Source organism: Microtus oregoni, unplaced genomic scaffold (genome assembly GCF_018167655.1).
Source record: "Microtus oregoni isolate MIOR12 unplaced genomic scaffold, Mior012 000012F_ref0000307, whole genome shotgun sequence".
In the NCBI taxonomy this organism is placed as follows: domain Eukaryota; kingdom Metazoa; phylum Chordata; class Mammalia; order Rodentia; family Cricetidae; genus Microtus; species Microtus oregoni.
The window spans coordinates 52,591,999-52,608,950 of record NW_024543071.1 but is presented as its reverse complement, the minus strand read 5'-3'; the positions used below and the strand labels follow the sequence as shown (position 1 = coordinate 52,608,950).

At 43.7% G+C, this 16,952-nt stretch overlaps 1 protein-coding gene across 2 annotated transcripts in view; it reads right to left on the bottom strand.

Moving 5' to 3' along the window:
• Rbm14 (RNA binding motif protein 14) overlaps positions 1–4,392 on the bottom strand; it is a 28,748-nt gene extending 24,356 nt beyond the window's left edge. For both annotated transcript variants that reach the window (XM_041661670.1, XM_041661667.1), the window contains exon 1: positions 3,952–4,392. In XM_041661670.1, the coding sequence (XP_041517604.1) occupies positions 3,952–4,288 (337 nt within the window). In that variant the 5' untranslated portion in view covers positions 4,289–4,392. The remainder of the gene's footprint in view (positions 1–3,951) is intronic.
• Positions 4,393–16,952: the final 12,560 nt, after the last annotated feature.

Below are 16,952 nucleotides of genomic sequence, written 5' to 3'. Positions count from 1 at the left end.
TATCCTATTCAAAAATGAGCTAGGAAAAACACCTAAGAAAAATTTCAATGGATTTACAAGAGAAATTACATCTCCCATCATCTATACCTTATACTTGGTTTTGAGTTTAGCAGATAAAGTGCTGCCCAGCATATGACAGTAGTAACCCTGTAACCCTAGCAATCAGGAGGAAAGGCAAGGAGGACCAGAAGTTGAAGGGCAATCTAGAGTCTCAGTGAAGCCCTGTCTCAAAAAAAAAAAAAAAAAGCTTAAATAGTGACAAACCAAAAGAAGAAGATTTAAAAATGTGGCGGGGGGGAGGGGGGGCGCTTAGTGCCTTTAATCCCAGCACTTGGGTGCTCTGTATGAGTTCACAGCTAGCTTGGCATACAAAGGAGTTCCAGGATAGTCAGTGAGTGTTACATAGTGAGACCCTGTCTTGAAAACAACAACAAGAAGACTTATGAACTGGGATGTAACCAGTGATTGTGTATACGTAACAACTGTAAGGACATTGGTTTGATCCCCCATACTATAAAAAAGGAAAGGGGGGGAGACAGACAAGGGGAGGATGGAAAAGGAACAGTACTTTCAAATGAATAATTCAAATGACTGCCCAATTAATTAAGCAATAACGAGGGAAGATCTCTGACACAAATATAGTCAACTTGGCTCAGAGGTTAAGAGCACTGACTGCTCTTCCAGAGGTCCTGAGTTCAATTCCCAGCAACCACATGGTGGCTTACAGCCATCTATAATGAGACCTGGCGCCCCCTTCTGGCTTGCAGGCACATGTGGAAGGAATGCTAAACACATAATAAATAAATAAATGAATGAATGAATAAATAAATAAATAGAAAAACGTGTGAACTGGGCATTGCAGCACATACGTATGATAGCAGCTCCTAGGAGGTAGAGGCAATTCAAATCAGGACTGTAGCTACACAGCAAATTCAAAACCAGCTTGGGCTGCATAAAAAAGGGGAACAGGGACTGGAGAGATGGCTTCTTGAATTCTCTACAAGACCTGCAGCTCTTGTATAATAAGTTCCCAGCACTCAAATTGTGGCTCACAACCATCCCTAACTCCAATTCCAGGGGATCAGACCTCTTCGGACCTCTGTGGGCATCAGGCACATATGTAGTGCACATACATACATGCAGGCACTCATAAACATAAAATAAAATAGACCTAAAGATGGGGGGAGGGTGAAGATGTACCTCAGTTAGTAGAAGCCCAGGGAATCTGATACCTAGAAATGGGCTAAATTGCAGTAAGTAGCCAAAGTCAGACCTGTCAAAAACACTCAGAAACCAACTACTACTAGGGCAACAAAGAAATCTGAAGAACTCCAAAGACCTTCTTGCCTGCTGAACTACTTCAAAGAAACTACTGATGGAAATCACAGCATAAGATTAGCAGATGGTGGTGCACACCTTTAATCCCAGCACTTGGGAGACAGAGACAGACAGATTTCTGAGTATGGGAGTCAGCCTGGTCTACAGAGCAAGTTCCAGGACAGCCAGGGCTATACAAAGAAACCCTGTCTGAGCAGGGACAGAGGAGATATGATCAACAAGTTATGTTTTCAGGACCTTCTATGATGGCACCACAATCTCTCTAGCACCAAAGCTAAAAGAATACTAGAAACTGAGTTTTCCCAAAGACTAAATACTTTTAAGTTTACGAAGTTGTGTAGAGAAAGAATGGCCGACCAAAAAAAAAAAAAAAAAATCTTTCTTTTCTGATATTCGGACCTGAAACTGTCCATCTTTGACTATCCAACAGTGCACAGCTGCTATAGCTGTGGAGAATAGTCATTGTTTGTTACAAGTCAGACCTAAGCTCAATTAACCAAGCAACTATGCTTTTTTTCCTGTAAAATAAAACAGCTGGCCATTCTGTGTAAAATAAAGCTTTTGCACTTTTCAAAGATTTGACAATTCAACCAAATGCCTATCCTCAGCCTCCCCTCCCAAAAATGAGAAAGGTATTTTGCAGAGCCAGTTTCTTCTAGTACTCTCCCAATTTTAAAATGCTTTCATTCCCAAAGAGAACATCATCAGTGGAAGTATGTTTCAGATCGTCACCAAATCTTTCATATCAAAGTAGAGACTGGGTCATATCAGTCTAGAGTGTAATTTTGCTATATTTGTTCCTAAAAGGAAAAATGCACAAACTTTGTAACTCTCACAGGGAATCTGCCTAGAGCTGTACAGTGTATGTAAAGTCATTATCAACCACCACCCTCACTTCTACTTAATGTCAGTCCCAAACTAAGCCAGGCAAATTTCTGGCCTACCACCTGAGAAAAAAGTTTATTGATCCATATGAATTCCAACGGAGAGACTGTACCCTGAGGTACTGGATTCTAGATTTCCACTCTGGTAGCCAGCCTACCTAAGAACCACAAAAGAAACTAAATAGGTCAATTAAACACAAAATTGTCATAAAAACTCATATATCCCATCCTTTTGTTGGTCAAGTACCCAAACTGAGACCTTTCCCACTTTTACTTTAAACAGAAAAAATCCATGCACCACAGTATGCTTAAAGACTGCAGGAAAGTATCATTCCAGATATAACCTGAGTTGAGGAAAACAGAATCAGTATCAATGCAGAACAAACATTTTGTTCCTGGTAATGCACACCCTATGACCCTTTAAACACCCCCATTATAGAGAAGACAACAATGGCCCAAAAGTTGTGACTTTCCTGGATAGCAAACGAACTATTTGATGAAATGAGCAAGCACTACCACCGCAGTTATTCCTGTCCTCATCATTCCCATAGGGCACGAGCAGATAGGAATCCAACAGAAGTAAGGCATGAGTAGGACATCACTCCCAGGTGGCATTGTTGAAAATGACAGGGCAAAGTTAACTCTGACCAGTGAAACAGACACCGGTCTGGGTTGTCCCTTAAAATCTTGCCAACAAAAAAGAATAGCATTTAGGAGACAAGCGATAAGACCCCAGGCTAAGAAAGTCAACAGGGTCTCAAAAAAGACATTTCCTCAAAGAAAACGAAACTAGGGAGCTGTCCTGAGAATTATTCAAGCACGACTACTGAGTGAATGGTGTTTAGCCCAAGTTTAACAGACACCACGCCCGCCTCTCAACATACCGCAAAGCCAGAGCATACCCCTTTGCAATCTCAAAACTTATAAAACAGCTGGGCCCTGTGGCACCAACTTGGCAAGTAAAAACTACCTGGGGGGAGGCCTCATAACAAAAGCCCCCTTCCACATGCAAAAATAAAATCAGGGCTTCCAGCTGGTAAGATGTAAGACTGAACACAAAGTTGGGGGGGGACCCCGAGGGTTGGAAAGCACAAAACTATCAAGGATAACCCACCAAATATTGAAAAGCCAAATGGGTTTGGAAAAGGCCCCTCTGGTACCCACAAGCAGATCCATGACAGAATACTAATAAAGACTGCAACCCGAGAAACGACCAAGGGCCCCGTTACCTTCCGCTTGGAAGCATTCGTAAGGAGGTAACCCCGGGGAGGCCTTGGGGCTTTAGCCCCCACCTTTTCCCTCTTCCCGGGATCTGACCGATGTGTGGAGAGGAAGTGGGAAAGTGGCGAAATCTTCCCTGTTCCATGGTCCGGCTGGTGCCCGTCACTTCCCAATTTCAGTTTGGTACCAAGTCCTTGCAACCAGGAAAATGCACCCCCGCCCCAACCCGAGACACTCGCAAGTCTCTGGCGCGACCCCAGGCCCGCGGCTTCGCTTAGCAGTGGCCACTGCACCCGCCCAGAGCCGACTCCTCCCACTTGATGAATGTTGTTGCCTGGACAGCAGGGGAGGGTGGCGGTACCCAACTGGCCCCCAACACCTTAGGCCCCGCTCCCGCGCACTTCCCCACCGTTCCCAACCGCAAGGACCAACCCCCCCGGGTAAGGGGCGTGGCTAATAGGCTGAGTGCACCGCGCGCGTCCCCTCCCCAAGCGCGCTCCCGCGTTACCTTTAACCACGTCACACTCGATGACGCGTCCACGGCGCTCAAAGAGGCTGCGCAATTCCTGGCTTGTGCATGCAGCCGACACATTGCCCACGAAAATCTTCCAAGTGTTCAAGGGCCTTGGGCGCGACATCTCCACCACGAGCGCGCGACCTGGACGCAGCTCGTGGCCATGCAGGGCCTCGATGGCGCGCACCGCGCCAGCGTTCTCGCGCATGTGCACGAAGGCAAACTGTTTCATGACGGCGCAGCTCATGACCGTGCCGTAGGGCGCGAAGAGGGCTGCCAGCTCCTCCGGCGTCGTATCCGCCCCGTCGACATTGCCCACAAAGATCTTCATCTTGACGCCGCAGCCGCCTTCCCGGAGAGACGGGAGCTCTCCTACAGCGACAGGCAAAACGTCCGAACGACCCGCAGTCCTCCTCTGGAATGGCTGGCGACCGAGAACCCCGCCGCGCAGGCGCTCTAACCTAGCCAATTGGAGACTGCATCCCGCGCCTACAGCAGCCAATCAAAGAGGTTGAGAGAAGATGCCCTTTGACGCAGCCAATCCCAAAGGGCCTGGAGCCCGCTGGTTCTCGCAGGGGGTGGAAAAGGCACGGAGGCGCGCGACCAACCGCCGCCGCCGCGCCGGGGGGAGGGGAAAGGAGGGCTGGCGGCGAGGGAGCGCGCTCAGGCTGAGTCGGCAGAGGCCTAGTCCGCAGAGCGGCCTCTGGCCGGGGTGTGGCGAGCCGGAAGGGCCCCGAGGAAAACTTTGTTCTCTGGGGGAAGGCAGGGCTCCTGCTTTCCAGCAGCCTGGGCCAGACCCGAGTGTTGTGGAAGCGTGTCTGCCGTAAGGCTAGGCCTGGCGGGAGATACCAGGACAGCCGCCTTCAGTCTAGGATCGATACGCGATACTGTGCTCGGCGGTCGGGAGAGGCACCTCCCCTGAGTAGTTCGTTCTTTGCAAGCACATTACTTGGGGTTGCTGAGGCTCAAAAGGATTTTGTCGACAGTGAAAACTGAGCGTCTGTTCAAACCTGATGGAATTTACGATCGAGAAATACAGAGGTGACAATTTATTGTATGCATGAAGATTTCACAGTACAATGTTTCATTATCCTAAGGAAACCAAAAGTTGGGGCTTAAAAAAAATACGAAGAGGGAGCCATGCCTGGTGGCGCACCCCCTTTTCATTCCAGCGCTCTGGAGGCAGAGACGGATGGGTTGTTCAAGGCCAGCCTGGTCGACATAGTGAGGTCCTAGACTGCCAGAGCTATGTAGAAACCCTTAGAGGGACAATTCGCTGGTTACTAGCACTTACGGCTTTTCGAGAAGACTTGAGTTCAATTCCCAGCACTCACAAGGTGGCTCACGGCCAGCTAACTTCAGTTCCAAGGGATCCAACGCCCTCTTCTGACCACTGCACGAATGTGGCGCACAGACATACATGCAGGCAAAGCACCCATACGCATAAACAAATAAAATTTTAAAAATTAAAACCTAAAAACAGTTTTTAAAAAGCAAGAAGAGCTGGGCAATGATGGCGCATGCCTTTAATCTCAGTACTTGGGAGGCAGAGACAGGCAGCTCTCTGCGAGTTCGAGGCCAGCCAGGTCTACAGAGCTAATTCCAGGACAGGTGGGAAGCACCAAGCTACACAGAAAAACAAAAGAAAAATCTAGATGAAGTAGCACACTGCTGTAATCTCAGTTTTCGGAGGCTGAGGCAGGAAGCCAAGGGGGCCAGCCCACAGCGTGAGATTTTAAAAATTTAAACAAGTTATCAAAAGCATAAATTCATTAACTACTTGTCCATAGTTTCACTCACCATATTTCACATCTTCCATATGGAGAGTGCCAAGCACTGAGCAAAATGGCAACTTCAACTTTCTTGGAGTTTATATTGTATAGTGAAGGAAAACAGGCAGTAAGTGGAATGGTGTCGATGGTGGTAGCTCACACTATAATCCCAGCACTTCGGAGTCAAGAAGACTGGACTACAGAGTAAGACCCTGTATCAATAATTCAATAAGTAATAAGCAATACAGCATGTTAGATCGTGATTGTTGTTCCCTTGCAACACTACAACTCCCAGCATCCCTCTGGACTCCAGCGCACGCAAGCGCGGGACACATTTCCCAGAAGCCTTTGCATCCTCCGTTAAAAGCAAGGACAAGCCACGAGTTCGCCCCTTCCCTTCCCTTCTTGTCCCTTGCCTTTGTCCCTTCCTTTCACTTTTCCTAGTGTGTTTTCCCCTCCCATTAAAAAGTGTACCACGTGGTACCGCCGCGTGTCTGTGTCTTTTCTAGCGTAACCCTCATCTAACCCGCAGGAATTAAGAACAACAGTGATAAAGACTTGAAGTAGCCAAAGAATAGCGCCAGCCAGAAAATACAAGCCTAAAAGACGTTGGAACAGGAACAAGTGTGCTGGTTCAAGGAAGCCAAAAGCCTCTGTGCTGGGAGTCAGGCACAGTGAATAATGGAGCAGAAAGGAGCAGTGCAGTCTGGTACCCTGTGCATCTTTTTTTTTTTTTTTTGGTTTTTTTTTTTTTTTTTTTTTTTTTGGTTTTTTTGAGACAGGGTTTCTCTGTGGCTTTGGAGCCTGTTCCTGGAACTAGCTCTGTAGACCAGGCTGGTCTCGAACTCACAGAGATCCGCCTGCCTCTGCCTCCCGAGTGCTGGGATTAAAGGCATGCGCCACCATCGCCCAGCTCCCTGTGCATCTTTGGAATGATTATCTTTTACCCTGAAGGTGAACCTTTATGGAGAGTATCAGGCAGAAGCAGTGTGATAGCACAGGTCTCATGGTTGTAAATGTTCTGGCTGCTCTCAAGATGGCTAAAAACAAATAGAGAACAACAATTCCTACTGCCAAAATCCAGGAGATGGTGTTACCATGGCAGAATAAAACGCAATCAGAAGGGGCTGGAGAGATGGCTCAGAGGTTAAGAGCATTGCCTGCTCTTTCAAAGGTCCTGAGTTCAATTCCCAGCAACCACATGGTGGCTCACAACCATCTGTAATGGAATCTGGTGCCCTCTTCTGGCCTGCAGCATACACACAGACAGAATATTGTATACATAATAAATAAATAAATATTTTTTAAAAAAAACGCAATCAGAAGCTGGATGGTGTTGGTGCATGCCCTTAATCCTCAGCACTGGGAGGCAGAGGCAGGCAGATCTCTGTGAATTCAAGTTCATGGTCAGCCTGGTCTAAAGAGTTCCAGAACAACAGGGCTACACAGAGAAACCCTATCTCAAAAAACAAGCAAACAAACAAACAAAAAGGTCATATCTGGGATTCTTTAGAGCCCTGTCATACATGATTAGATGTCCATCGTGAGAGGAGTCTAAGATGACATGGCACGATCGGAAGCTTGGAATTGGCATTTACTGAGATAGAGAATATTGTGAAACAGGTTTTCTATAAATGATCAGAAAGTCACTTTTCGTTCACTAGGGTCTGAATGTTTGAATTCTCCCCAAATTCCTATATTGGACCTTTTTTGTTGTTGCTATTATTTTGTTTGTTTGTGAGGCAGGCAGGATATCTCTCAGAGTAACTCAGGCTAGTCTGGAATTCTAAGGCAGGCTGACCTTGAATTTAGAGATCCTCCTGTCTGTCTTGGAGTGCCAGTGCAGTATGTCTGTCTGTGTGTATGTCTGCATGCCCTCTTCTGGCATGCAGACATACACACAGACAGAATATTATATATGTAATAAATAAATAAATATTAAAAAATAATGAGAAAAATAAAAAAAATAAAGTTATTGGGATAAATTTAAAAAAATAAATAAATAAATAAATGGTTTCTCCTCCCCAGCAGTTGTTTCCCACCTAAATTACCTTGGGTTGGGAGGTGCTGGGGATGTAGCTCAGGCTTGCTAGAGTGCTTACTAATACGCATAAGGCCCTGTGTTTCATCGAACCCAGCACTATGTAAATTGGGCATAGTGGTTTACCCCTGTAATACCAGCACTCAGGAGGAGGCAGTAGGGTAAGAAGTTGTAGGATAACCTGGGATATATGAGACCCTCTGTTAAATAAATAAATAAATAACCTTGGGGAGGGGTCTCTTGAGTCTTGTGGATTTCTTCTGTTTTGATTTTCTATATGTATGAAAGTTTACCTGTATATGTCTGTGCACCACGTGCATAGAGTGCTGATGGAAGCCAAAGAGGAAGACATCATGTTCCCTGAAACTGGAGTTTGCAGATGTTTGTGAGCCGCCATGTGGATACTGGAAATAAAAGCCCCATCCTGAGATGCTGAGCCATCTCTCCAGCCCCTTGTGGGATTCTTTTTCTTGTGAGCTCCCCTTTCCTGCCAGGGAATCATTTTTCAATTCAGAGGAAACAGTCCCACAACAAAATATGAGAGAAAATGGATCATTTTAGCCATCTTTAAGTATGCAGTTCTGTGCTATCAAGTTTATTTTCAATGTTGTACAAATACCACCACCATCTACTCAAGGATATTCTTACCTTCTTCCGCAGAACCTCTGTGCCTATTAACACTAACCCATTCATCTTCTCTCTGCAGTCCCTTGAAACCACCATTTGATTTTCTCTCTGTAAGTTTGAGTATTTTGAGTACTCCACGAAAGTAAATTATACAAATATTTGTCCTACTGTGCCAGGTTTATTGTACTTAGCATAATGTATTTAAGTTTCAGATCATAGTGTGTCAAAATTCCCTTTTCTTTTTTGTCGAGACAGGGTTTCTCTGTAGCTTTGGAGCCTGTCCTGGAACTAGCTCTTATGGATAAGGCTGGCCTCGAACTCACAGAGATCCACCTGCCTCTGCCTCCCAAGTGCTGGGATTAAAGGTGTGCGCCACCACTGCCCAGCTCAAAACTCCCTTTTTAAGGCTGAATAATAATCTATTGCTTGTATGCCACATTTCCTTTATCCATTGCTCCATCAGTGGACACTTTGGTTGTGTGGAAATTGTGGCTTTATGATAATGTTGCTAGGAACATGAGTATACAAATATCTTTGAGGGCCAATGAAATGTCTCAGTTGGTAAGCATGCTTGCGACCAGTCTGATGACCTGAGTTTGCGCCCCAGGACCAACATGGTCGGAGTAGAGGACTGATTCCCACGTTGTTTGGACTTCTGCACACTCCTACTCCCCACACACAAATAGAAATAAATGTTAAGCCGGGCGATGGTGGCGCACGCCTTTAATCCCAGCACTCGGGAGGCAGAGGCAGGCGGATCTCTGTGAGTTCGAGACCAGCCTGGTCTACAGAGCTAGTTCCAGGACAGGCTCCAAAGCCACAGGGAAACCCTGTCTCAAAAAACCAAAAAAAAAAAAAAAAAAAGAAAGAAAGAAAGAAAGAAAGAAATGTTAAAATATATATGCAGTGTTTAAGCCCCTGCCTCCTGAATGCTGGGATCAAAGATATGGCAAAGATTTCACCTAAGTTAGGCATGGCCATGTGATCACTCTGGCCAGGGAAAAGTTAGAAGTGCTGTTTGTCCTGTCAGGCAGAGCTGTTTAAGAGTCAGGACACATTTGACCATGGGCTCTTCCTTTCACTGATAGTGGACATACTGAGCTGAGGCGTCTGCTGTCCAGAATGGCTTCAGTGGGCAGATCCCTCACTCTCACACTTAGCCTATCATGGGCTATACAAAGGCCCTAACCATTATTAAACAGGAGAACTAACTCCAAACATATTTCTAAGCAAGTGCTCTATCACTGAGCCATTCCCTTAGTCCTTGAAAGGCATTTCTAATAATTATTTCATATGAAATACTTTTATGAAATATGTTTTCTGGTCAGCCTCAAATGCTAACCAAATGGTTATTGCTGCCATTTTGTCACTGGTAGTGCTTTTCAAAATGGTAAGATTAAATTAAGTTCAGTGAAAAGATTTTGTTTGTAAATAAAATAAATTGAGATTTTCACACACAGATTCAACCAACCACAAATTGAAAATATTTCAGGAGCAGGGGCTGGAGAGATGGCTCAGAGGTTAAGAACACTGACTGTTCTTCCAGAGGTCCTGAGTTCAATTCCCAGCAACCACATGGTGGCTCACAGCCATCTATAATGAGATCTGATGCCCTCTACTGGCCTGCAGGGATATATGTAGGCAGAATATTATATATATATATAAGTAAATAAAATCTTTAAAAAAAATTCCAGGAGGATGGGTAGAAATTTAAACACGGTACTCAAGTATGAAATTCTCAAAAACATAGCCTTTGTCCTTGACATTGTTCCCAACAATACATTCTAATATTTATGTACAAAGCCATCTATTTTGCTGAGTGTGATAATGATTTAAGGAAAATCTTCCTTAACTGTGACTCAAACCTTACATAGGGTCACACAACTTATTGTGGGGGGTAGGTCCCAGAAATTTTGTCAAAAGTGAAAAGTTTCTAAAAGTACAATGACCAAAAAGTCAACTCAAAATAATGAGTCAGCAACTTCATATGGAAAAGCAAAAAACCCAGGATAGCCAAAATAATTCTGTATAGTAAATGATCTTCTGGAGGCATCACAACCCCTGACTTTAAACTCTACTACAGAGCTACAGTACTGAAAACAGACTGCTATTGACATAAAAACAGACATGTAGAAGAATGAAAATAGGTCCATATCTATCACCATGCACAAAACTCAAGTCCAAATGGATCAAAGACCTCAACCAACATAAAGCCAAACACACCAAACCCCATAGAAAAGAAAGTAGGAAGTAAACTTGAGCACATTGGTACAGGGGATCACTAAATATAACCCCAGTAGCACAGACACTGAGAGGAACAATGAATGGGACCTCCTGAAACAAGAAGCTTCTGTAAAGCAAAGACAAAATGGCAGCCTACAGAATGGGAAAAGATCTTCACTAACCCCACATCAGACAGAGGACTGATCTCTGAAACATACAAAGAACTCAAGAAACTAGACATCAAAAGAACAAATAATACAATTTTTAAAAAAATGGGGTACAGACCTAAACAGAGAACTCTCAACAGAGGAATCTAAAATGGTTGAAAGACACTTAAGGAAATGTTCAACATCCTTAGTCATCAGAGAAATGCAAATCAAAACAACTCTGAGATTCCGTATTACATCTGTAAGAATGGCCAGGATCAAAAACACTGATGATCCTGGAGAGGATGTGGGGTAAAGGGAACACTCCTCCATTACTGGTGGGAATGCAAACTGGAAAGGCCCTTTGTATATCAGTGTGGCGATTTCTCAGAAAATTAGGAAACAACCTTCCTCAAGACCCAGTAATACTTCTTTTGGGTATCTATCCAAAGGATGCTCAATTGTGCCACAAGGACATGTGCTCAGCTATGTTCAGAACAGCACTATTTGTCATAGCCAGAACCTGGAAACAACCTAAATGCCCCTCGACCAAAGAATGATTAGGAAAATGTGGCACATTTACACAATGGAGTACTACACAGCAGAAAATAATGACATCTTGAATTTTGCAGGAAAATGGATGGATCTAGCAAACACCATATTGAGTGAGGTAACCCAGACCCAGAAAGACAAATAACATATGTACTCACTCATAAGTGCTATTAGACATAAAGCAAAGAAAACCAGCCTACAATTCACAATCCTAGAGAACCTAGATAACAATTAGGACCTTAAGAGAGACATACATGGATCTAATCTACATGGGAATTAGAAAAAGACCCAAGATCTCCTGAGTAAATTGGGAGCATGGGAACCATGGGAGAGGGTTGAAGAGGAGGGGAGAGAAGAGGAGGGGAGCAGAAAAAAATGTATAGCTCAATAAAATCATTAAAAACAAAAAAATTATGAGTCCAGCTGGGCATGGTGGCACACACCTTTACTCCCAGTATTCAGGAGCAGAGATAAATGGTATATATAGCAAGTTTCAAGCTAACAGGGCTACACAGTGAGGCCCACTTTCAAAAGGTGTGAGTGTGTGTGAGTGTGTGTGTGTGTGTGTGTGTGTGTGTGTTGGGGGCTGGGAGGTGGGACAGGAGATGATGGTTCAAAGTTAAGAGCATTCACTGCTCTTCCAGAGGACCTGGATTCAGTTCCTAGCACCCACATGGTGACTCACAGCCATCTCTAACTCCAGTTCTGACAAAGGATTAGATAACTCTCTGTAAGCATCAGGCACACACTGTGAACAAAATTCATACATAAAATAATAAAAAAAACCAAATTATTTATATACTAAAATTGTTTTTAAATAAATTTATAACTCAATATTAGTAGTATTTGATTTGAATATTTATTTTATGTACTTTTCTACAAAGGACCTCATGGGAAAAAAAGACTTGAATTTAGGCATGTTGGAGAGGGGCCAGAGAAGTAGCTCAGCAACTAAGAGTACTTGTTGCTCTTGCAGGGATCCATATTTAGTTCCCAGTACCCATATGGTAGTTCACAGCCATCTGTAATGCCAGTTCCAGAGGTCAAATGATCTCTTCTAGCCTTCATAGACATCAGGTATGCATGTGGTACACAGGCAAACACTTTTTTTTAATCTTTTAAAGTGTGTGAGAGAGCCAAACATGGTAGCACATGTCTTTAATCTCAGCACTCAGGAAACTGAGGCAAGTGGATCTCTGTGAGTTTCAGTACAGCCTGGTCTACATAGCAAGTTCCTGGCTAGCCAGGGATACATAGTGAGGTCCTGTCTCATAAATAGAGTATTTGGGAGAAGAGCATATATAGATTCATTACAAATACCTTACCATTTTACATATGGCACTTGAGCATCTAAGAGGTTTTGTTGGGTTTTTTTGGTTGTTTGTTTGTTTTTCGAGACAGGGTTTCTCTGTAGCTTTGAAGCCTATCCTGGAACTAGCTCTTGTAGCCCAGGCTGGCCTCAAACTCACAGAGATTCGCCAGCCTCTGACTCCTGAGTGCTGGGATTAAAGACATGTGCCACCACTGCCCGGCTGAGCATCTATGAATTTTGACAATCTACAAGGGTCCAGAATCTAAACCATGTGGATATTGAGGAATGATTAATTGTAAATTAATCATTAATGTAAATTAAGTGTATTTTCCAGCTACATTTAGTGGATCACTTTACCTCCAAAGTATTTTATAATTATAATTACACAGGAGTGCATGCAAAGGACCAGGAAGTAAGGAAAGAGATCCTGGGTCCCAAGATTTAAAAGACTGACTCCCTGAACCCAAGAGGAGATAGAAAACCAGCAGGACAGCCAAAAGGAGCAGAGTCCAAGGCCTGCCACTGCCAGTAACCTTGAAGCAGGAAAGAGTTAAGGTCTGGGAACTGGGAGTCAAGCCAACAGGCTCAAAGTCAAGGCCAACTATAAAAACCAGTGCCTGGTTCTAAGCAAGTGGCCAAGGGGGACAAAGTGTGTGGTCTGATAACTCTCCCAGTCATGAAAACAGCTTTGTCAGGATGAGCAAGCCTCATGTGGCCCAGGGAGCGCTGCTGCAGCCTGGCTCTAGGACCCATGGCTACTTCCTAGTGATCATTGTTGGGATTCCCTCCCACACTTCACACAGTCTCAGGATCAGAGCCACAGCCTCCTACATGTGTGCAAGTCAGGTTCTGTGCCATGCATTATTTCTTAATCAGGCGTAAGGCAGGGCATGGTAATTTTAGCATTTGGGAAGTGGAGACATCAGCAGTTTAAGGTCAAACTCAGCTATAAAGAAAGTCAGAGGCTAGCCTAGACTACAAGAGACCCTGTCTTAAAAAAAAAAAAAAAGAGGAGGAAGAGGAAAGACTTGGAGAGATGGCTCAGTGGTTAAGAGCATCTATTGTTCTTCCAGAGACCAGCACTCAGCACCAGGATGCAGTCCACAACTGTCTGTGACTCCAGTATCCAGGAGATCTGACACTCTCTTCTGACTTTTTTTTTTTAAGATTTATTTATTTATTATGTATACAACATTTTGTCTCAATGTATGCCCGCACGCCAGAGGAGGGTGCCAGATCTCAGTACAGATGGTTGTGAGTCACCATGTGGTTGCTGGGAATTGAACTCAGGACCTCTGGAAGAGCAGCCAGTGCTCTTAACCTCTGAGCCATCTCTCCAGCCCTCTTCTGACTTTTAAAGTATGCATGTGGTACACACACATACATGCAATGCAGCCAAAACACCTAGACACATAAAAATAACAAATCTTTTTAAAAAAACAAAATAAATGACTGGATGACTTGTGTAGAGGAAACGAGTATAAGATATAATGCGCTGTGTGGATGAAATGTCCTAACGAAGTTCACTGTCTTATGTACTAATTTTAAAAATTCCTTTTAAAAGTTCAGGCAGTAATGGCAAACACCTTTAATCCCAGCACTTGGGAAGCAGAGGCAGGCAGATCTCTGTGAGTTCGAGGCCAGCCTGGTCTACAAAGGATAGCTGGGCTGCCTCAAAAAGACAAATCAAAAAAAATAAATCTAGGAGATATGAGAGCTGGGCATTGCGGCACACTCCTTAATCCTAGCACTTGGGGGGGCAGAGGCATGTGGTCCCTATGAATCTGAGGCCAGCCTGGTCTACATAGTGAGTTCCAGGACAGCCAGGGCTATGTAGAGAGATCCTGTCTCAAAACAAGCAAACAATATGTTCTGGGGAAAGGAAATAGAAATATATTTTAGTAATCTGACAAATATGTAAAATACAGATAATGATCTATAATATAACATGTAATAAAAGGGCCAATGACATGGCTCAATGGGTAAAGGCACTTGCCATAAAAACTTGGCAGCCTGAGTTAGAGTCACACAGAGATGGAAGGAGAGAACCAACTCTACAAAGTTTTCCTCTGGCCTTCACATGCCTTGTCACCAGTGCATACACAAAAAAAATAGCAACAGCTGGGCAGTGGTGATGCACGCCTTTAATCCCAGCACTCGGGAGGCAGAGGCAGGCGGATCTCTGTGAGTTCGAGACCAGCCTGGTCTACAAGAGGACAGACCCCAAAACCACAGAGAAACCCTGTCTTGAAAAAACAAAACAAAAAAAAATAGCAACATACATAATACATAGTATATTGTAATATGTAACTATGATATACAATATACATTATGTATAAAAATATAACCAGTTATTTATGCATGATCCTCCTTATAACAAAATAAAAAGCCATATTATGAAATTAATAGAGAGTAAAAAGGGGGGCTGGAGAGATGGCTCAGCAGTTAAGAACACTGGTTGCTCTTCTAAAGGCCCTGAGTTCAATTCCCAGCACCCACATTGAGGCTCACAACCATCTATAATGGATTTCAATGACCTCTTCCACTGTACAAACACGCACACAGTGCACACATATACATAAAACATGTAAGTAAAAATAAATAAGTCTTGTTTTAAAAAAAGAGCAAAAGGGGCTGGAAAGATGGGTTGCCATACAAGCTTGAAGACCTGTATTTGGTTCCCCAAAATCCACATAAATGTTTGGGAGATAGAGATAGATTTGTGGAGCAAACCAGCATAGCCAAATAAGCAAACTCTGGGTTCAAGTAAGAGACTCTGCTTCAATATTTAGGGTAGAAAATAACTGGAAGACATTGGCTGTTGTAGCAGGAGGTCTTGAAGATCACTGCTGTCTGGCTTGAATTCCGGAAAGTTAGCACCTAGGCTTTGAACTGCCTTCTGTAATTGTTGCCTTTTGTGATTATTGCCTTTTGTTTGAAGTGTTTGATTATTATTTGAGTTCTTCCTGAAGGATTCAGAGCCTTTGCAAATCTTAGTGGTGGGATGACTTGGAAAACCAAGATATCTCATAGCTGAGAATTGCTTGCTTGGGCAAATGGTTCCTTCAAACAACTCCAGATAAGAGGTTCTGGTATTCAGAAATTGACTTGCTAAGAGGTATAAATTGTGTAACAATAAAAGGAGGTTTTTGTGAAGCAATGGGTAGTCAGTTCACTGGTTTTCCTGCTGCTCTGCTAGGTCAAAATTCATCTTGGTAAAACTCAATATAAACTCAGAGACAGAAATTGGGGTTCAACCTGAAGATCCAAAAAGCAAAGCAGCCAGCTACTGGCTCTTACCTCGAACCTCAGTCTGAAATAGTGATCCTGCCTCCAGGAATCTCAAAATGACACTAAAACTGAGAGCTGTCTCCTCCTGTTTTATAATCCTCTCTAGGGCTGGGATTAAAGGTGTGCACCACCCAGTTTCTATGGCAACCAGTGTAGCTACTGGGATAAAAGGTGTGTGTTACCACTGCCTGGTCTGTAAGGCTGAGCAGTGGGTCTCTTGTGCCCTCTGATCTTCAGGCAAGCTTTATTTATTAAAATACAAATAAAATACAAATGAAATGCCACTACATCTTGGAGTGACCTTAATTCTTCCATGGACTCATGCAAGAGAGAACACCAACAGGATGTCACCGTCTCTCCACAAGCATGTGCACACACATACAAATATGCACACACACAGCCATGTATACTACATACACCGAAACACAAAAGAGTAAAAGAAGACAACTCAAGACATTAAGTTTTTAAAGGAAAAGGGACGTGCATTGCAGGGGGACATAGGTGTACCTCTTGAATCCCAGGACAGGCTTAGCTGACCACACAGTGACCTGATTTGGTGACTATAGGGTGGTCAGAACGCTCCAGCAGCTCTTAGGTTTTCTCTGGTCTTTTTTTCTGATACTCAGTTGACAAGGAAGAGAGGAAAGGGCCACTGTAGTTTCCCTATTCCCATATGATGGGTCCATCCACAGAGAAAAGGGCCCTAATGCTAGATCCCAGGTTTATTGGAGACACAGACCCAGGTTATGTCAAGAATCCTTTTAATTCTATTCAGTAACAGTGAGGGGGTTAGGGAGATCACACACAGACATATGACTCCAAGGAAGATGAGGAATGAGGAATATATATATATATATGTGTGTGTGTGTGTGTATATTATATATACACATATATGTTTATATATATTATATGTGTGTGTGTGTGTATTTAAAGTTAGTTTGGTATCAAAGCTAATGGGTAGGGTAGCTCTGGCTGCAGTCGGCAGAGAGACTCTACTCACCAAGCCCAATAAGAGACACAGAAACACAAAG